Source organism: Lactuca virosa, chromosome 5 (genome assembly GCF_052849685.1).
Source record: "Lactuca virosa cultivar CGN04683 chromosome 5, Lactuca_virosa_CGN04683_v6, whole genome shotgun sequence".
NCBI classification, from domain to species: Eukaryota; Viridiplantae; Streptophyta; class Magnoliopsida; order Asterales; family Asteraceae; genus Lactuca; species Lactuca virosa.
The window spans coordinates 245,527,788-245,549,943 of NC_136430.1; the positions used below are offsets into that span (position 1 = coordinate 245,527,788).

The window sequence follows — 22,156 nt, forward strand, 5'->3', positions numbered from 1 at the left end:
GCGTGATCAACATTGGAAGATAAGTGAGGATTAATGGATTATATTTTCAAAATTTTAATGTATCTTAAATAAGTTTGATTGTATTATTTTATATATAATCTATAATTTTTATATATTAAAATATAAAGTTAAAGGTTTGGTTAATAATTGTTCGGTTAATAATGGTTCGGTTAACCTATAAAACCATAACCGAACAGTTAGTTATCGGTTAACAAAAATTAGAAACCGAACCAACGGTTTTTAAAATGGTTCGGTTATATCGGTTAATTTGGTTTTGGTTTGGTTTTTCGGTTATTATGCTCACCCCTAGCTGAGGTGGGTGAAACGCAACTAGCTAAGGGACAAGTCCCCGACATCACTCTCATAGGTCCGAAAATCATTCGAGAAACGACAGAGAAGATCGTTCAGATTCGTGAACGATTGAAGGCCTCTAGAGACCGACAGAAAAGCTACGCTGACAAAAGACGTAAACCTTTGGAATTTCAGGTTGGTGACCTCGTTCTATTGAAGGTCTCACCCTGTAAGGGCTTGATACGCTTCGAAAAGCGTGGTAAGCTAAATCCAAGGTACATTGGGCCTTTTGAGATTCTCACTAGAATTGGCCCAGTAGCTTACAAACTTCGTCTACCTCAAGAACTTAGTAACGTACACCCTACCTTCCATGTATCGAACCTAAAGAAGTGCCTTTCTGATGAGACTCTTGTTATTCCACTCGATGAAATCGAGATCAATGAGAGCCTCAACTTCGTGGAAGAACCAGTAGAGATCATGGATAGGGAAGTCAAGCAAACGAAAAAAAGTCGTATCCCGACAGTGAAGGTTCGCTGGAATGCAAAATGGGGACCCGAATTCACTTGGGAGCAGGAGGATCAAATGAAACTTAAGTATCCTCATCTTTTCCCTTAGTCCATGTGTATTTTCTTAATCTTAATTTCGGGACGAAATTCCCTTTAATGGGGGGATGATGTGACAACCCGAAATTTCTATCTTGTAAGACAATCAAATCAATCAAAAGTTCAGACTTGTTTCTGTTATCTTTATTGAGTTAAGGGTTGTGACAACCCGAACCTTTTTCCGTTAATGTTAGCTCGATTCCGTTAAATAAATTTCAAATTTTTATTTAGTTCTGTCAAATTCTTATGGTTTGGAAAATCATATAAAATATATAATTGAAATTTATATAAGTGTCGGGTCTAAAATCGTGCGAAAAATCAAGTTTTCTCCCAAAATCAGCCAAGTCTCGAGCAAACTCAGTATTCACGGCCGCAATCGTGTTCACGGTCGTGAACGCGATCACGACCGTAAACCTGTTCTCGGTGGATGGACCCCACCACCGACCATGAACCCCCCATATATATATATATATATATATATATATATATATATATATATATATATATATGTGTGTGTGTGTGTGTGTGTGTGTGCTCCTACCCCTCATTTGCACTTTTCTGGCGGTGAACACCCTTTCTCTCTCTAAAAATCTTCACCGAAGACACAAGGTTTCTCTTCATCTATCACTCTATCCACCTTGGAACCCGTTTTGGAGCATCAAAACGTCAGTTTTTTCATTAAAACAATCATTGTTGTTCTTGAGTTCACGACCGTGAACCATTCAAATCTTCAAGAAGAGGCCGTGAACCCTTCAAACCTTCAAAGGCTGTAAACCCTCAAAGGCAGTAAACTGTTCACGACCGAGAACAGTTCACGGCCGAGAACAGTTCACGGCCGGAAACCATTCACGGCTGCAAACCTTCCCAAGTCGTGAATTTGGCTAAAAACCCGCTTTTTCCGATTCAATCGAGTCCCACTAACATTCCTAAACCAAAAGCAAGTGTTCTTCCACACTATAATTAATGGTTTCGCTAATAATATGCATATATGTATTTAATTATTATTAGGATCCCGTTAAGTGCCACGTATATTAACTCGAGGGTCTTCGTTTCCAGTCTCGTTGTCCGGCATACACGCAACCAACAGTGAGTTCATACCCCTACATTTTACTGTTTTTAATGTTTTCAGGGGGGGATACAAGTAAAATACCAAAATTTTGTTGTTTTGTACAAAATGGTTTCAAATGGATTTAAAACCCTTGCAATCGAAATAAATCGGGAAATCACTACATTTTATGAAAATACTTTGATATTTTACAGCCCTTATGTAACATGCTGAGCATGAGGGTAGTTTTCAATAAACAAATTGCAAGGTTCTCTGTATCATATATGCTAGACATTCATACTTTGTGGATTTACTTTGGAAGAACCACTGAACTTTTACAAACATAATACAAAACTATAATAGGTATAGTCTGGAGTTCAATATACCGTTTTACAAGATTCAAGAACCGTACATCATAACAAACATATAAACTATGGTAAAACTAGTTTATGGCATACAATACAGTTTGTCGAACACAAGAGTACTTTACTAAATAATTATTTAAGTATAATTATTTTTACTCTATCATACATACGTATAGAGTCAAGTACAAGAGAATAATATATTACACGTAAACTAGTTAATACAGGGTTGTGAGACATCACTTCAATTGTACCCTTCGGGGTGCGGACTAAATCCTATCATATTATAACCAGAGTCTCCTGGAGGGAGAGCGTGAGATTTGTGAATAGATCTATCCGGGACTGACAATCCCACACCTGAACTGCAAGCTACAGTTAAGCAGGCATGCCTGGGGTGACAAATGTCATAACATCTGACGTCTGAAGAACGTCGTAGGGGTCATTAGGTCATATCAAGCATGGTTATACGAACTCACAACAGTATAAACTAACCTTTTGTTATGGGATTTCATTCTTCAATAGTTTTATTTTCATTAATAGAACTACTACATACTACAACTGGAGGATTCCAGGGATTTAATTTTATGGTTTTATTTTAAGTAATAAAACTACTATACATACTGGTATTAGCCAGGGTTTTCATACTATACATTACTTACATTATTGTTGGTAGCCAGTGATTTCATACAAGAAATTTCATACAAAACAATACAATATAGTTGGTGGTACTAGACATACATACAAGTACTTTCAGACACAAAAACAGAATTCAATAACGAACTTACAATTGGTCTTAGGGTTTAAGACTACTTTTCAGTACTTAGGAAAATATTGGATTTTCTTAGAAACATACAAACATTTTTCACAGATTCATCAATAGGTTCTCATTTCAAAAACATGCTTATGAACTCGCCAACTTTAATGCTGATACTATTTTCAAAACCACTGGTATTCTCAGGGAATCAGTAAACAGGTACTCTTGCAGCTTTTGAGAAGACGGAGCATATAGAGTCACATCTTTATATTTTGTTATACTTTTGATGTATATGAATACGAATCAAACAGATGTAAATACTATTTATATATTCAATGTAATGGTTGTGTTTACTTTGATTACTATGATGCAATTGTTGTGATACTATACATGACGTCCTCCACCCCCGAACATTTCCGCCTCGGTTTGGGGGTGTGACAAGGGTTATTGTATGAGTTTCTAAGCCTTGTACACCTAAGGGTTGTGTGTTAAGAAGTGATAGCCTGAGATCAGTGAGCTACATCCGAGCCAGGAACCTCATCAAGGGAGGTTCACGGCCGCAAACTAGGTTCACGGCCGTGAACCCATCCTTGGCCGTGAACTCCATGCTATATATATGAGTTATTTTCTCATCACTTCTTCATCTTATAGCCGAGAACATCAAGTTTTCTCTCAAATATCATCAACCAAAAGCACTATTTTCTCCTCAAAATCGTAAGTAACTCATCCCTTTCCTTGTTGATACTTTGAAGCCCTTGCCTTCCATCTTGATTCATCATCTTTTCAACTAGATCTTCAAGATCTTCAAGAGTTCTGGCCGTGAACCCTTCTTCCTGGCCTTGAACCCTTCAAACCTTCAAGCTAGGGCCGTGAACATATCAATTGTTCTTGGGCCGTGAACCACTCAAGGGTCGTGAACCCTTCACACTTGGCCTTGATAATCTTTCAGCCTCCCATTTTCGGTTCTCACACTTCATTGTAAGTGTTACCTACTTCCTAAGGCTATTTCCTTTACATATTAGTTGCTAAAGGCACTAATTGTATACCTGTATATGTTAATATATTCTAAATAGGACCCGTTTGTGCTCGGGACTTCACTAGTAGAAGCAAACATCCTATATCGAACTCTCATTCGAATCACTCACTACAGGTGAGTTCATACCCCTACAAACTACAGTGTTATATGCTTTTAAATGCTTTTTAGGGGGGAATACAAGTTGGAACACAATAATAATTGTGTTAAACACTTACATGTGAAAACGTCAAACGAAAGGATTTCTTATGCTTATTATCGTTGTTAAAAATCATTTCAAAAACTCTTTTAAACTATTTGGATTGTTGTTATTATCAAAATCATATTCGTGTATCTATTTATGTATAAGTATGCTTTAACGAACTTAGGACTATTGCTAAATACCTTGACTCCTGTTCCTTGTTTGGTTGTGGGCTTAGGGTAGTAACACCAGTCCGATTGTCGGCTAAATCATAGTTATACTTATTGAATACATACATGAATATTTAAACCCCCATTTTTAAGGAACATACTTAACTCAGTTTCTTATGTTGAATAATTGAGTCTTTTATGCAAATCAGTACATTTCAAACAAACATACTAGTAAACTATAATAGGTATAGTTTAGAGGATCATTACATACTATAACAAGAACAAGAAGGAACATACATTCATACCATAACAAGAACAAGATAACTAACATGTGAGATATTATTTCTTGATATAGCAATGTACTTGTTATGTCACGTTTTGTAACCAGAGTCTCCTAGAGGGAGATCGTGAGTTTGTGTATAGATCTATATGAGATTGACCATCCCACACCTTGCTGCTAGCTACAGTGGGACCTGCAGGTCTACGGGTGACAAATTTCATACCATTTTCGATGCCTGAAGAACATTGTGTTTTATACTAGTCGATCAAGCATGGTTATAACCTAATCGCATTTAACCTCAATTAACCAAATTTGGTTACAAGGTAGTTAATGCATCAGTAGCTTATCTTATAAATACAGAAAACTTGCATTTTATACTAATTCAAGTACAAACACATATATTTACAAGAAAACAAACACACAAAATAGTCGGGTCTTGGTTAGAAGACTACATTTCATGTTAGAAGAAAATATAGGATTTTCTGGGAAGTATTCAAACATTTTACTAAACAGACACAAACATTTTCATGAAAAGAACATAAACATTTGACATTAAATACTTATGCACTCACTCAACTTTATGTTGATACTCCCTTTCAAAATAACTTGTATTCTCAGGTCACCAATAGACAGGTACACTGGACCAGGTTTTGAGAAGACGGAGCATGTTCAAGACTCGTCTTTTATTTTGATATATTTTTGGTGTCTTATAACTACTCACAGAACACACATGTATTAACTATACTATTTAATGCAAATGGGTGTTGTTGCTTGTTTTACTATTATGCATTGTTATGATACTGTACATGACGTCCTCCGCCCCCGAATGTTTCCGCCAATTCGGTTTGGGGGTGTGACATTAACAGCTAAAAGTGACAAAACGCCAAGTATGATAGAGTTAATAGGTAATATTTATCAATCTAAAAAAATAAGGTTTTGTATTAAGATACAACAGAAAAATCAGCCAAATTGTCCGTAATATGTAAAAATAAGTGCGCAAAAAGTTATGTTATTTATAACATATTCTGAAAGTACACATCGTCTTGATCCCGGAAATACAAATTTCTTATAAATCCGTTTACGTATGAATTAGATATGATTTTTCTAAGATATGGAAATGAACCGCACACAAAAAGTTACAACGTCAAAAATTTACGAAGAAAACGGTTGACTTTTAGCTGAAGTCACCAAAAGGAAAAACATAGTACTACTCAAAGTAGGAATTTTGAGACAAAGAACGTCTAAAACGGAACACGTATGAGAAAGTTAAGATTTTTATAAAATCATAACGGTTATAAAATATAGGCTAAAAACGAAAATTAGAATTAGCCAAAACGATCAAAAGGAAAGTTGTAGTGTACGTCGAGAACTACATGGATATACAAGAGTCGTTGAAAACGGAGCTCGTATGCAAGATATATGAATTTTTAAAGTTTAATTTTACCCATGCACGGCGCGTGGCACGCCACTGACGATTGGATTCGTCAGGATACGAATGACGTGGCACAAGGAGAGTGGGACATGTGGCAGCTCGGTAACATCCCATTTTCATGGCAAAAAAAATCATTTTTATTTTAAGTAAAACTCCATAATTATAAAACCATTTATTCTCAATTAAAATTAATAAAAACTGTTTTCCAGGATGAATCAAATTAGGGTTTCGAGGAGTCAAAAGGTTGGATTTTGGAAGAAAAGGAGCCTCACGATGTGAGATGGGTTGTATGAAAAACTTTTGTTCGGGACTGGCCTCACGATTTGAGACATGGAGCTCACGACGTGAGAGTTGATGCAGCCCAGGCCCTTAATCATTTTAGGGTTTCTTTCGTATTTAAGCATCTCTAAACTCAATTTAGGGTTTCTTATCAGCCCTAAACCCTCTTTCACCTCAGAAAAACCCTAGTCTTCTTCCTTTCTTGACCTTTGGTCATTTTGGAGATTTACTTGGTTGGGAAAAAGGAGAAAATAAGAAGAAGAAGGTGATATTTTGTTGAGGCTTGCAAGGAATCTTCATCATCATCATCTTTCATTGTTTCTGGTCCATTGTGAGTATCAAAGATTCCCCCTTTATTGTTCTATGAGGATATATCTAGGTTTTGTCCCACTTTTCTTCTTGGTTGTGCAAGTTTGATGGATAGAAACCATAAAGTTGGCAACTTTATAAGTTATTGGGGTCTTAAGATTGATATGGAGTTCAGATCTAGTGAATGGTTGAGTTTTGGAACCTTACATGAATGTTGGATGTCTTTTCTTCAACATTTGACCCAAATGAGATCTAGATAGGTATTGGACTTATATGTCTTAAAAGCATCAACGTTACGGTGAATTATGGAGGTATAAAACCTTCTAGAAAGTTAGAGTTCAAGGCTTAATGGATTAAGGACTTAAAAGTTGTACTTTTAACTTTAGACTGTTCTCACGACATGAGGGTTGAATGACCCCGTTTCTGGTTAGCTTCTTGAAGCTCACAACGTGGGAGGAGACTCTCACGATGTGAGGTCAGTTCCAGTGACTTTTCATGTCCGAGTGGACTGAGTTGGAATCGGACCAAGTAAGATCTCACAACGTGACCAAGGACTGATCACAACGTGAGAATGAATAGTTGACATTTGGGATATTGACTTTGAGTTTAACCGTTGACTTTTGGCTTAGTTTGACTCTTGGGTCGAATTCTACTTTCGGAAGGTAGACCTAAGGTTTACCTTGTGTGGATTGTCAGGAGGTGTTAAGCACCCATCATTTATCAGGAGATCAGTTAGTTATGGTCAGCATATTTTCAAGAAATACTCTAATGTTTGAATAATATACTCACTTTAATCAGTTTTGGAACAACTCTTTTGTATGGTTTATTGTTTTAAAAATGAAAATTTTACTATGAATTTTTGGGACATTACATACAGTTAACCTACTCTTAAAAACACTCATTTCCTTAAGTATACTCCTAAGATATGGATACACTAATAGTATATATGATAAATAAGAATTACGGAAGCCCTAGTACATATGAATAGTGGAATACTATTTTCAAAGCAAAGAATCAAAATACTTTTACAACTTAACAAAGTGATGTACGAAAAGTATTTTCAAAGTATAATATATGAAACCTATGAACTCACCAACAATGTGTTGACCTTTAAAACCACATGTATTCCTGGGAAACCTAGAGATTGAAGCTCGCACTCCCTAAAACAGCATTTGATCGATAGAGCTATTGACAGTCTATTACTATTTATTATTATGCCTAACAGTCATAGCACATTTTGTATTAGAATTTCTAGTATTTCAAGAAATACATTATGATGTGATATTTTGTCCATAATGGAAGTGATATCTATGTTTTATATTGTTTTTTAATGTTCAATGTGTGTTCAATATCTATGATTCAACATCATAACGTCGCACAGCCTGGCGTTTTCGCCGCTAGGCCGGGGGTGTGACATTGTGTTAGTAGGGAACGATTCTAAAATCATTGTAAAGTAATATAGGGGACACTGACCTTTCCTATTAAAATCCATATCTTACCTTTCTATAAAAAAATTTCTCATCACACATAATATCATTAAAAATCTTATTTCGGTTTGTCATTTCATTATTGACAATTGGTATATCATTGAATTTGATCCTTTCGGTTTTTAATGAATGATCTTTAAACCAAACAGACTCCTCTACGATGTGTTTCTCTCTATCAGTCCTTCTTGTTGGCATCAGTGTCTCGGCCATCCCGGCTCGCCAGTTTTTCAGCATTTAGTTTCTAGTAATATGATTCTATGTAAAACAAATTAAAAGTTCCATTTTATGTCATGACTGTCAACTAGGAAAACACACTAGGTTACCTTTTGATCTGTCCTATTCTGTTTCTGTTGCTCCTTTTCAATTAATTCATTCTGATGTTTTGACTTCCTGTTGCAAGTACCTCTGGAATCAAATACTATGTCATCTATTTAGAGAATTTCACTGATTTTGTATGGGTATGCCCTTTACGTTCTAAATCTGATGTGTTTGATAAATTCTTACAATTTAACTAATATGTCAAAAGTCAATTCAATACAAAAATTGTTTTTTTTTCAATGTGGCAATAGGGGAGAATACAACAATCATAAATTTCATAAACCATATGAATCCAATGGAACGATTATACGTTTTTCATGTCCTTATACATCACAACAAAATGGTAAATTTGAACGCATGTTATTGTAGACTCGAGATGCATGGCTGTTCTGTTTACTTATATGTTATATGTTATGGTTATATCGGTATGGCGTTGTTATTTTGGGGGTAACTCACTAAGCCTTCGAGCTTACAGTTTCAGTTTATTGTTTCAGGTTCAACGGATGACCGCGGGAAGGCGAGAGCGTGAGCGTACACTTCCTCGATTGATGATTTTGATTTCTGGGAACTATGATGTTTAAAGTATTTTGAAATCAATTTGTAATAACTAAATGGTTTTAAACGATTTAAAAAGTTTAAATTCGCTCTAATTTTATGGATGTTACAAGTTGGTATCAGAGCCTTGGTTTGAGTGAATTGGAGGAACACTCGTGTGAATCCAGTCTCAAATCAAGGAAAGATTTTCAAAATGATTTTTAAATGGTTTTCAAAATAAGTAAAGGAGGATGCAAGTGTACGATCAGCCGGAGCCAGTAAGTAGACCCCAAAATACCATATAGTTATTTGATTATGTGATATGATAGAACAACATGCTAGTATTAGGCTAGGGATCTTCAGGAATTGCATGATAGAATTGCCTGATTACATGATGCCTGATAGCCTAGAGTTTTCCTTATATGAAATTGACATCATTACTGTAGTTGCTTAGTGTATGCATCACAGATGTACATAATTAAGATCTTATGGTCTGAGAATGTTTGGTTTAGCCTTATTTCCTGTTCTTGTTTGATGAAGGGATTAGGGTAGGATCAGGTATTCGAAAGTCTATTGGGTCCAGCGTTATGTATGGCTAGCATACACTAGTACTGCAGGGTTGGTGGAAGTTTCATGGATGGGTGGGTAGAGAGAGGCCGGGAGGCCAGTTATGAGATATTTAGCATTCCTCTAGGAATGAGGATTGAGCGCTCGCTATGATTATGTATATTGTTAGGGCGTTGTGATGATACTTGAGACAAATATGGGTAGGTGTGGAAGGTAGTATGGTCCCGTACTACTGTAAGCACATGACCCATACGCGTAGCAAGGAAGTCACAACCCCTAGGGTTGGGTTGGGAGTTGGTTCCCTATCATTATATGGGTTATCAGAGATCATTCTGGTGTTTTACCAGAATGGTGGTTACGAGACTTCTTGAGACCGGATCCAGGTTAGGATCGGGAGCGGGCAGCCAGGATAGGCCAACATATTTAGGGGATCGTGTTAGTGAGATCATCCGGGAGGAGGTGATCAAGATTGTCTGGGGGCAGTTTTCGGAGATGTCGGGTCTATTAAGACCGCCATGGTTGAGTATTTCGACGAGCGTTATGCAGCCATTGCCGAGGCGGTTGCCGCGGCAGCTTTAGCAGATGTAATGGCGGCAAGGGGATGAGTTGGTCGAGCTTTCCAGTACTGGGACATATTCTGATGAGCGGAGCGCTGCAGTTACTTAAGATCAGGGAGGTATTCTGTACTCATTATTTTCCACGGGCTGAGCAGGAGTGGCTATCACAGACATGTATGGATTTGAGGCTTCATGGGTTTTGCTCGAGGCAGGAATGTGAGTCGTGCAGACTTTGGAAAGGAGTGATGATTATGTTCGGTTGGGGTTTTGACAGCTAGAAGTGGAGTGGTTAATTCATGGATTGGGTTGTCGTTTTATAGGGCAAGGATTGTGCCCTTTCAGTTTTCAAGCTCGAAGGAGTGAGCAGGCTTGTGACCCTAGGATCAGGTTGTATTTCAGCTCGGGGTCAGTTGGTTGCAGGGAATGGCGACATTATTTCAGCGCTGGCGAGCACAGGTCGGTCGAGGTGGCATAAGTATTTGTGAGGTCCGGTTTGCCTTGGATCTCTTGTATCAGGTGGTAAGGATTGATAGTGTGATCCATTGCACTTTTGGGATTGTAGACTATGTCTTGGGAGTAGTTGTAGCCCGGTTTAGTGTAGAGGTTGCTTCAGCTGTGGACGATTGAGCTGGTGAGTGAGTCAGGGTGTGAACCCTGAATGAAAAAGATATCTAGAGCCCAAGGCGGGAGACTTGTTTAGAGCGCCTTTGGAAAAGGGGTATTATGTGGGAGGACTGCGGACAGGGTCCCACAGGATGGTTATTCAGCATTTTCAGGATTCAATGGTTTTAGTAACCGTTATTGATTGGCGGATGAAAGCGCCAAAGGAAGTAGCTCGTTGCTGAGGTATTAGTTGGATTATCTATATGTTGGTCTTCAAGATTTGAATGTGGGATTATCTGTTGGGAATTCTCCAATTTTCATGTACTGCGAAGACTTAGTCGAATCTAAGTGGGGGAGAATCGTCCCGAGATTCGGAAGCGGGAGTGGTTTCGAAACTGGGATAAGTTTCGCATCCTTGTGAGGAAGAAAGGCGGCCCAAGTGGCTATTTGGTTTGAGGGTTGTGTGAGTTGGGAGTTTGGTAAAACTTCCCAGCATGTGTATCACGTCTTCTCGGTGCTTGATAGCAGAATTTGGGGAATCAGTTTGGGATTCCAGTCATGAATTGAGTTCAGTTCGGGTGTTCAATCGAGTGTGTGATAGACTCTGAGGGTAATTGGATTGATATATTGAGGGTAAGGTATCAAACTGTGGTTGTGTTAGAGCGAAAGTGTTGTAAGACTGCGGGGGTAGCCGTAGCATTCACAAGCGATCAGATTGTATGAAAAGTGTCGCAAAATTGTGGGTAGACCATAACATAATCGGAATCAGGAAAATGGTAGGTCGTTGGAGACCGGACAAGATGTAAGACTACAGTATTCTGGTAGCGTTCACTTTTCGTATCCGATTCGATGGCGACAGGTTGTCAAGATGTTATGATCGAATGGATCAGAAGGATTGATGGAGCCATTAATGGCGATATAGTTAGGGCGGTTATTGCTAGTTGAAGTTTCCTTCGGGAGTCGCGTGGGGCGACTGTGAGATTGCTAATGGATCAGAAACCGGACAAGACTTCGGTATTCCAGATAAGTTGGGACCGGGGAGGTCTCAATGGACTTTGGAAGCAACCAGAAGGCAGCCTACTGTTTCAGACAGTTTCTGTGTTTAGGGCGGTATTGATGACTTGGGTTTTCAGTTGTACGAAAAGACTCTGTATGTGTTTGTAGATCTATGTGTGGGTATTGAGCGTGCTGATGGAGTATGCTAAAGACATTGTGTGGGTTTTGTTCGTTATATGATCAGGTTCTGAGTATATATGTGTGTTATGGGTAGCAACTTGTACTACGAGTGGATAGTGTGGGATGAGGTTTCAGTACTGTGACGCTTGTTGGTGTTGTGAAGGACATTGTTTAGGGCCTTTTGGGAAATGGAGGAGGTGAGAATCTCTAGGATGGAGCATTGGAACAACTGAAGTGACGACAGTAGTGTCGATAGGTTATCAGGAGCATTCCAGTCATGAGCTGAGGGTAGGAGTGGGCATACCAGACTCGTGTTGTAGCCTCAGAGGCAATCCAGACCTATGTTGAGGACCATGTAAGGGTATTACAGTCATAGGCTATGGGTATAGAGATTGTGTTGATTATGTCTTTTGTAGGAGCGCGTTCGGGTTAGATCTTTCTCCTGATCGTCTGTGGCGACACATTATATTTGGGTAGGGTTGAGGCGGTCATGCTCTATGCAGTAGGCCAAGATACCCGGTGCGGGCCGACTGAAATTCGTAGGCACGAAGGCTCAAGAAGAGCGGTAGGGTTGAGGCCTCTTGCACTTGAATTTCAAAATCCGGCTCGCTCCCGGCCTTTGGACCCTTGGCCCGCTTAGAAGTGGATTCGAACCACTGACACAAGGATTTTCATAGGCCAATAAACCCTGAGAATTTCAACTCGATGGTTGAGCTGATTCGACATGTTGGTATCCCAATCTAGGGTATTCCATCCCGAGGATGACTGGACCCTATGATCAAGTGGACTTGGCATATTGGTATTCCAACCCGAAGGGTGATATGGGCTAGATATGAGAGCCGTACTGGTTGATCGGTAGTGGTAGGTATGTTGTTGGTGGTAATCTCTTGCGGGACTGTATTCTATGGATGTGGTGGGCGACAAGGAGCGACATGGTATATTATTGTTGGTGTTATGTGGATATCTTATCCTGATGGTCTATTAGATGGCATGTTGTGCTTGATCGGGCTGAGGCGGTCCTGCTCTATGCAGTAGGCCAAGATATCCGGTGCGGGCCGGCGGTAAGTCGTAGGCACATGGTTTCAATAGAAGAGTAGGACTGGGGATGGATGTTAGTGGACTAGAGCGGTCCGAATTGATCGAGGGCCTAGCAAGGCGGCCCAGTTGGGTCAAACGCTCGGCGAGCGGTCCGGGGAGACTGTAGGTCCCGAGTGGGAGGTCCAGTCAAACTGAAGGCTCGGTGTAAGTTAGTTTGTTAAGATATGTAGGGAAACTAGTAGCAGCATCAGATAGGATCCGAGTAGACGTGGGAGCCAGGGACGAAAATGTGGGAGCACTATCCACGGTTGTTCACCGCAGCAGACTTCGAGGACGAAGTCTAGTTCAAGTGGGGGAGAATTGTAACGCCCCGACTCTCCGCTGATAATTTTATGGCTTTGATTTTCATAAGTTGCAAGGTCTACTCGACGAGTTGGATGCCCTGACTCGCCGAGTCAAAGATAGGACTCGACGAGTAGGAGCTGAAGGATGAAACCCTAATTTTCGGGGTTTTGCACCCTATTTAAAGGATTATAAGCCGCCTTCAGCCCCCTTACAGCCTCTTGAGAATGCAGCAAACCCTAATCCGTGTGCGTGCTTCATTCTTGGGTGTTTTAAGCTTTGGAAGGTGGATCTTTGTAAGAAGAGCTTGGAGAGCAAGTGGCTAAAAGCAAGGAATGTGTGGGGATATGATATCCACCTCAGTTATCATCTTTTGGAAGGTATCAAGTCATTACCTTGACCTCATTTCATTCTAGATATTATTTGAAGAAAGATTAGGGCTTTTCTAGCATAGTAAGAAGCTATTCTTGGGTATGAGCTAAGATCTGAAGTTGTAACTTCAGATCCGAACTCTCTTTGGCCTCTAAGTCCATAAAGCTTTCAGCTTTAGCAAGTATGAGCCTCTCCTTAAGTGTAAAACTTCATTTCAAGCTTGGTTTGGCATTATGAGCTTTGCATGCACGTAAAGTTTGCAACTTTACGTGATAAACATGGCGTGGGAAGCTGGATCTGCAATATGGGACCTTAAAATGGCTTAAAAGCATCTGGATGGATAGTGGACTGAAGGGACTCAGCGAGTTGCATGGTCAACTCGGCGAGTCCGATGAAGATTGTCGTGCAAGGACTTCTGCATGGACTCGGCGGGTCAGTGGGGTGACTCGGCGAGTCAACTTGGGTTTTCCCGACATTTGGACACGCTTGGACTCGGCGAGTTGTAGAGAAACTCGACGAGTCAGTGGGGGGTTTTCACGACTACTCGAGTTTTGGAAGGACTCGACGAGTCAGTGACTGCACTCGACGGGTCGGGTCAAATAAATACATGCAAGTGGGTCTACATGAGTCAAACCATTACAAATTCATACATGAAGAACTTTGCACCCCAACAATGTTGGAATGATTCAACACTTAATGATTCGGTTTTATCAATCACTACGTTAGTGTGCAACTTTTAATCGACTATATGATACTTAAACGAATGAAAAACCAAATTTGTTCTCCTTAAAAAACTCGGACTTTAGGCCAAGTGTAGCCGGACAGAACGTCCGTTAGCCTTAACCGACCGATTGTTGTAGGGTCCACACCTTCTACGCGCAACGTTGACTCGCTTTGACCTGGAAGCCTTTTTGAGTTTTTGTGCACTTCTACTCACCCCTACCATTGAAGGACTATATGTGTAATTCTATCGTAATCAAAAAATTTCTAGGTTTTATGTTATAAATTTCGAACGTATTTGATTTATTTTTTGGTTGGTTTTTAATGGTCATATGTGGCTCCAATCCTTACATACAATACATCACCAAATCCTATCTTCACCTCCACACTCCCTCCTTGGAGTCGTAGAAATTTGACAAAATTTCTGCTCATTACAGAATAGCAATGCATTCCTCTTCTTCTTCTACAAAGAATTCATGTGATGATAATCCAGCCGAGAAGACTTCCAATTCTTCCAACAAGTTTGTGATAATTGGACTACCTCTCTCCACACTCCACACCCCATCTCTCTTATTCTTCAAATCAACATCCCCCACCACCATCACTCATCTCCAAAAACTGGTCACCGAATCGTCCAACAATTTGATTCATAACCTGCATAACTCCATTGATAAATGCCTCAATTTCCTGCATCTCTTCGCTTCCGAAAATCCCCTTTTCACCAAATTGCAATCTCTCTCCTCTGAATACCACAACTTCTGCCAGGTAATTTTACTCTTCTACCCGTGTTTTAGGTCGATTACTCTATAATTATTCAACGTATTTATAGTTTCTATGGAAAACGAGGTTGGATTGGAGATTTTGTATCATAGAAGCTCTCATTAGTTCGTAAAATTATCATTACCATTACAGTTGATTCAGTAATTGCCCATCTTGCCACTGCTATAGTTATTGGTAGAAAAAATTAAACAACACTAAATAATATGAGACATTTAATTTTCATTTCTAAATATAAGATCTGTTTTGTATATTGGGTTAAGTGCAAGAAATAGGTAACTTACCTTCATTTAATTGTTTATCATAATTCAATAGATTAACCGCAGAAACCTGAGGAATTTGAAGTCTGTGTGGAATCATGATTTTGCTGCAATTATCCCAGGGGATTCAGTGGCAGGGCTTGTGGTATCAAATGGTGTTCTAAATTTCTTGAACATTTACAACACTTTGTTGGTTGTAAGGCTTGTTCTTACATGGTTTCCCAATTCCCCTCAAGCCATTGTGAGTCCACTCAGGTAAATAAACAAAATTCTGTATTAAGTCAACAAAAAGAAACATCTTACACCATTAATAACAATGTTGTTTTTACCTTTTTTACAGCACTTTATGTGACCCTTATTTGAATATATTTCGTGGGGTGATCCCACCACTTGGAGGGACATTGGATCTTTCTCCCATACTTGCATTCCTTGTACTAAATGCATTAACAAGCACTGCTTCTGCACTTCCTGCTGAGCTTCCATCCACAGAAGCTTCATCATCATCTCAAACAAGCCCATCATTTCATACAGAAATGATGTCTCACTTTACCTCCTCCCAAAAGAAATGGATGAAAAGGTTTGATACAAAAAGGTCAAACGGATCAAGCGTTGACCACTAAATCATGGGATAAATGATACAAAATCAAGTAATGAGTTGGAAACTTGTATAATTCAAGTTGTGATAGCCTTTTTGGTATTACTATGTATCGTGTATTTTTGTATTGGTAATCATTACTTCCATATTCGTATCATCGGTTTCATTGGACTTTCTCTTTTTTTCCCTATCCAAACACCCTCTAAGTGTACACAGTTAAAAATATTGACGAATATATGTTGTTAAGAAAAACTATGTCATTTTCAATAACTAATTAACTATGAAATATTATTCATATATTAAGTTGATATAAAACATTATAATGGAACCACGTGATAAAAGAGACATTTATTAGAACCGCTTCATCTTAATGACTTATACTTGTGGGTTACACGTGATAAAGCTAAATATAATTTTCGAATTAGGTTTTACATTTAACACCATCTTTAAATTAACATATCAAGTATATTATATTGATAATCCAGAAGTTGTAGCATTAAAATGATAATAATTTATACTAATGTGGTATCAGACAAAATTCGTACACTAGCTATTGCCCCACTCTCCCTCATCGTCGACCCACTTTTTTCTCTCATCAACCACTTTTTTTCTCCTTATTCCTTCTTTACGACCAAACCCAAATTCCATCCCGCATTAGCCATGAATAACATGAAAACTTTTATCCCTATTACTCATGAAAATGGAAAAAAGACAACATTCTTCATTGGTAGAATTGTTCAAGATACACTTTCTTGCATACCAAATCATCAATCACATCCTCCCGACTCCCTCCATTCACAAAGACGCCTCCCCGTCCTTTGACAAAGATACTAATTCTCTCTTCCTTATTAATCAAGAAGTCAATTAATTCCTACATCTTCTTCCCTAATATTATTGCTTTTATATTCAATAATAGATAATTGGTGGCTCAGTGGGTAACACTTGGGCATCCATAGGAGAGGTTTCAAATTCAAACAATAGAGATTTCAATCAAGGGTTGACCATGAAAGTGTGCGTGACACGGTTTCAAAATGGATTAGTATCATCGCCAAAGACGAGCCCTCTCTCCAAACCTCGCAATATCAGGGAGTCACAGTGGACTGGATAGTAAGAAACCTATTTAATGTTCTTGTTTTAAGAATATTATGATTTAACTGCTTCGTATTATTGGTTATACAATGTTTTACGAATATTGTGATGTAATTCCTTTTGTATTATTGTTTACCCAGTTACCCTTATGTATATGTATGCAAATTTGGATATATAATAAACGGATATGAATTGATACCGAGTGAAAGTATAAGGGGTTTATATATAAATATGTGAAGGGAGAGGGAGTGGAAATGGATAAGAGCCTTTTGAGAGAAGGAAATGGCGAAGTGAATTGAGAGAAGGAAATGGCGACAGCAAACACCATTTCGCGACTTGCCACTCACCAGTTCAACTCGAGGATTTCCCGACGCACTGTGCCGCATTCATCACCGGAGAGAAAGTTGAGAACTTTAACAGTGAGGTGCGCAGTGTTCCCTGAGGAACGACGGGAAACTAGGCGACTCGTCTCCATCTCCGTCGTCCTCCTCCACTTTCTCTCTATCCCAAAAGGTACGCACTGTTTTGTTCATTAATTTACACCTACGAATCTACGATCCATCAAGTAGCACACCAAACTCTCTGAAATAAGAGATGTCGATTATTGGGCAGCTTCCTTAGAGATTTTCAGTTGCTTTATAAATCGTAGCGTTTTGTTACTGTTTACCTAATATTCTGAACTGAAATTTGGCTTTCGAGCTTGAATTTGGACGCAGATGCAACAGCTAGCCCATTTGATAAGTACGTGAAAAGGTAATTAAATCCTAGACGACGATCTTAACTTTGGTCATTTATATCAAAATCATGCGTAATTTATCTGTTCTTTTACTATTAAACCTTCATCTGAAATGTTTCATCTAGAAAAAAGCTTGAACCACTGGAGGCTTACGTCCCAGCCATCATCCTGACTGAGATGCAGATTGAAGAACTAGGTAACCCTATTTTCTCTACCTTCACCATTTTCATACTTGAGTTCACAAGTAGAGCAATGTATTTGACACTTTGTGTAGGTAAAACACTGGAAGCTGAGCAGCCTCAGTATGCTGCTTGCAGGAGTCTTTTACGTGCTGGCCCAGCAGCATCATTGAGAATGAACATTCGAGCAGTAAGTCCATGCTTTTTCTCAACTTTTTTTTGACTTAATCCAGTAAGCTATATATAGATGGTGTTTGTTTTTGACTTAATACAGAGGCTCTGAAATGATTGTGATTGTATAGGTTGCACAGTATGCAAATGAAGTTGGCAATGATAAAACTGCTTCCAATGATGTGGATCAATGTCTCAGGTACCCCTTAATTTTGCCTTTAAGTTACTAATTTGTTCCTCATACCTTTTGGAAATTACCATTTTGTCCTCACAAATGGGCTTATGTCTCAAAGAGCATTGGAAGAACTTGATTCACTCTTGCTACATGCATCAAGAAATGAACCCGGAGCTTCAGTTAAATCAATGAAGTCAAACATTGGCATAGCTGTTAGTGCATTAAACAGGTAATTTTTTTTTTTTTTATAAATATAAGACTATTGTAGTGTTTGTTATGATGGAATCAGGGAAGGAATGGAATGACTTATTCCATTACCTTGTTTATTCATGCAGCCTACTTGAGACTGTTCCTACAGATATACTGAAAAAGGGGAAGGCAATAGCCGATGCATACAATACACCAGAAGAAGATTTTGCACCTGAAAATTTGGACCCAAACTTGAAGCAGTTGGAATCAATACTATGAGTCTATGATCATGCAAGCTATATGCCTATAGTTGGTATCTACAGTTTGTGATCAATATTCAATACTATGATGAGGCAAAATAGATATACATAACTATACTTTTACAATTACAAGATTTTCTAGATTACATGTTTATATTTTCAGAAACTATATCTAAGTTATATTATTATATCCAAAGCTCCGGTTTTTTTGAACGGCGCTTAAAGTATTTGGAATGTATTTATGCTTAATGACAAAAATGACCTCCTTGGACTATAACTAATATATTGTATCCATAAGTAGTATAGTTTATCCATGCATTATATCAAATCATGAAATAAAAAGTTTCATACAAAACAAAGAATTTATCAAATAGCCCAAAGTAATGATATTTAGTTATTTAGCACATAATTAATCATCAAATTGTTTTATTAAGGGTTAATGACTCGGAGAGGGTTAAGTACTATGCCCGTGTACAACATTTAGTCCGTAAACTATTTTTTGTATATGGTTTACCATTAAGCTTTTGGTGTAGGTTATGTCTGTTACATTGTTTATTTGAAAAAAAAATATTAAATGTTAATTGTGTGGATAAGGTCAATTAATTTAGAGAATAATGTACTATGCCTGACGTATGTATTTAATCACTAGGTTATTTTATATACATGATTTACTATTAAACTATAATTATCACTAGGTATTAAAGGTAAATATTGATTTGACATTTATGTATTATGTTTGTGTATACATTTGATCATTAAACTACCTTGGAAGAAGTTTTAGGATGGAGTTTTCTATAAGTATCCCCTTCCTTTTCCAATTCCACCATCTTGATTTGATTTTTTGTCTTTTGTTGTTTTTTTTTTGTTTTTTTCCTATTTTGTTTTTTTGTTGTTTTTAATTCTTTTTTAATTATTATTATTATTATTATAATTATATTTTGGTTATTATTATTATTATTATTATTATTATTATAAATTTCGCACAAAATTTTAACATCCGGACAACATTATAAATTCAAACGGCTATATAAAATCGGTTTTTAAATATTTTTTTATATTTTTTAATTACGGACAAAAAGGTCGTTCGAATTTTATAATGTCGCGCGAATTTATAATGTTTACCGAATTTTAAAATGTCATCCGAAATTTAAAATGTTGTCCGAATTTTTCTGATTATTGAAATTTATAATAATAATAATAATAAAATAAAAGGAAAAAAATCAAAAACAAAAAGGAAAAAAAAAAAGAAAAAGAGAAAAATAATGTCAAATCAAAAGTAAAAAGTTGATTTGATTGATGTTAGAGGGGGGGGGGTAAATTGGTTAAGGGGGGTACTTATAGCACAACCTGATTAGGATATGTCATAACTCTTTGTAAGTGGTTTTACAAATAAGTTGATCAAAGAACCTACAAATTATTAGTATCTCATTTGCACAACAAAGCAAGTTAGATGACTTACATACTAAATACTAAGTCTACAATTACATATTAGATATATATCAACCAACAACAACACAACAACAATATTAACCCAATCACTTACAGATGAGGTAAGGGGGAAGTTGGATGGTCGGTAGCTCCCACCATAGAGACAAGATATTGCTAAAAAAGGTTAGGGTTAATGTCCTAGAAAGGTAACAACTTTGATCTTTGTCCATATTTAGGTAACCATGTTTTTTTCGTTCACATTTGATCATTAAACTTGTTTGACTTGTTCAAAATAGGGTAATATGACTGATAATTACGGTAATATTACCCTATTATAAACAGGTCAAACAAGTTTATTGGTCAAATGTGTACAAAAAAACATGGTTACCAAAATATGGACAAAAACAAAAGTTTCTTACCCGTTTTGGTAATATTGGACAAGAACCGTCTCACAGATCGTGCCCTGGGATCAAGCTCCGACAGTCAATGAACAATTAGGTTTGGCTTGGTCTAACCCAGTTTAGTCCGGGCAAGTCATAGGCTAGGTTGTGTTGCTAGGTCTTTAAAGCACATACAACCTAGCCCCTTAAGTGTATACAACCTAACCCCTAACTAACTGGACCTAAACTGGGTTGGCCCAAGACCTAACCATCTCCTCATACACAAAGAGCGGACAACCTAATTTCATGTCACATCAATGGATCTTATGACTACTTGCTATTCATAAAGAACCCAATATTACCAAAACTGGTAAGAAACTTTGGTTTTTGTCCATATTTAAGTTAGGGGTGTGTATGAGGCGGTTATGGGCGGTTTGGTTCGGTTATTGATGAAAACCGAACCATAACCATTACAATTGGTTAATGTATTTCAATAACCATTGGGTAGTGGTTAATATTGGTTTTGGATAATAGTTTTAGTTGGTTAAGGGTTAATAGTTAATATCGGTTAACCATAATGGACCAAAATGACATAAAAATAAAAATCTTTTTCTATAAAAATTGGAAAATATAATTCCATTTTTATAAAAAGTAAATGATTGTGTATATATAACTATATTGATAGAAGATTACTTATCATATATAATTCAAAGTAATTTCCCTTTAAAATTTCAATTCTTAATTTAATTGCATCAAATATACTCCATTTGTCCCATATTTATTATCCACTTTTGACTTTTGAAGTATTTATTCTTCAAATTTGACATTAAATATTTTTATTTATGTTATAAATTACTTGATGAAACTTATAAAAATGAAAAACCATTTAAAACACAATCTATTCATATATTCTGCATCAAGTATTATATATCAAAAACAAAAATATTTAAGGTCAAATTTGAAAAATAAAGACTTCAAAAGTCAAAACTGGACAATAAATATGAAATGGGGGAGTATTTAATATTATATTATATTAAAAATATTTATTAGTATTATTGGTTCGGTTCGATTAATAGTGGTTCAGTTTTGGATGAAAACCATAACCGAACCATATGTATTCGGTTAATCAAAATTAGAAACCACACCATATCTTTTAGTAATGGTTCGGTTAAAATGGTTCGGTTATATTGATTAATTTGGTTATGGTTCGGTTTTTCGGTTAATATGCTCACCCCTAATTTAAGTAACCATGTTTTTTTCGTACACATTTGACCAATAAACTTGTTTGATTTGTTCATAATAGGGTAATGTTACCGCTAATTACCCGTCATATTACCATATTTTGAATAGGTCAAACAAAATCAATGGTCAAATGTGTACGGAAAAAACATGGTTACCTTAATGTGAACAAAGACCAAAGTTCGTTACTTTTCTAGTTCACTAACCCAAAAAGGTAAAGGTCTGT

The 22,156-nt window shown here is 37.3% G+C and overlaps 2 protein-coding genes across 2 annotated transcripts; both read left to right on the forward strand.

The window, feature by feature from the left end:
• Positions 1-14,783: 14,783 nt before the first annotated feature.
• Positions 14,784-16,255, forward strand: LOC145117449 (ylmG homolog protein 2, chloroplastic-like). The gene is made up of 3 exons (XM_079053738.1): positions 14,784-15,217; positions 15,545-15,744; positions 15,830-16,255. Exons 1-3 carry the CDS (start codon positions 14,897-14,899, stop codon positions 16,107-16,109), a joined length of 801 nt encoding a protein of 266 aa, XP_078909864.1. The 5' UTR covers positions 14,784-14,896; the 3' UTR covers positions 16,110-16,255.
• A 1,180-nt stretch (positions 16,256-17,435) lies between these two features.
• Positions 17,436-19,160, forward strand: LOC145111819 (uncharacterized). The gene is made up of 7 exons (XM_079048067.1): positions 17,436-17,686; positions 17,890-17,926; positions 18,035-18,105; positions 18,184-18,278; positions 18,391-18,458; positions 18,553-18,663; positions 18,770-19,160. Exons 1-7 carry the CDS (start codon positions 17,482-17,484, stop codon positions 18,900-18,902), a joined length of 720 nt encoding a protein of 239 aa, XP_078904193.1. The 5' UTR covers positions 17,436-17,481; the 3' UTR covers positions 18,903-19,160.
• Positions 19,161-22,156: the final 2,996 nt, after the last annotated feature.

Bases quoted from the DNA above. Each gene is read 5' to 3' on its own strand.
- LOC145117449 (XM_079053738.1), top strand. From the start codon at position 14,897: ATGCATTCCTCTTCTTCTTCTACAAAGAATTCATGTGATGATAATCCA. The intron at 15,218-15,544 runs GTAATTTTACTC...ATAATTCAATAG, and splicing joins AATACCACAACTTCTGCCAG to ATTAACCGCAGAAACCTGAG. The intron at 15,745-15,829 runs GTAAATAAACAA...CCTTTTTTACAG, and splicing joins GCCATTGTGAGTCCACTCAG to CACTTTATGTGACCCTTATT.
- LOC145111819 (XM_079048067.1), top strand. From the start codon at position 17,482: ATGGCGACAGCAAACACCATTTCGCGACTTGCCACTCACCAGTTCAAC. The intron at 17,927-18,034 runs GTAATTAAATCC...TGTTTCATCTAG, and splicing joins TTTGATAAGTACGTGAAAAG to AAAAAAGCTTGAACCACTGG. The intron at 18,279-18,390 runs GTAAGTCCATGC...GTGATTGTATAG, and splicing joins TGAGAATGAACATTCGAGCA to GTTGCACAGTATGCAAATGA.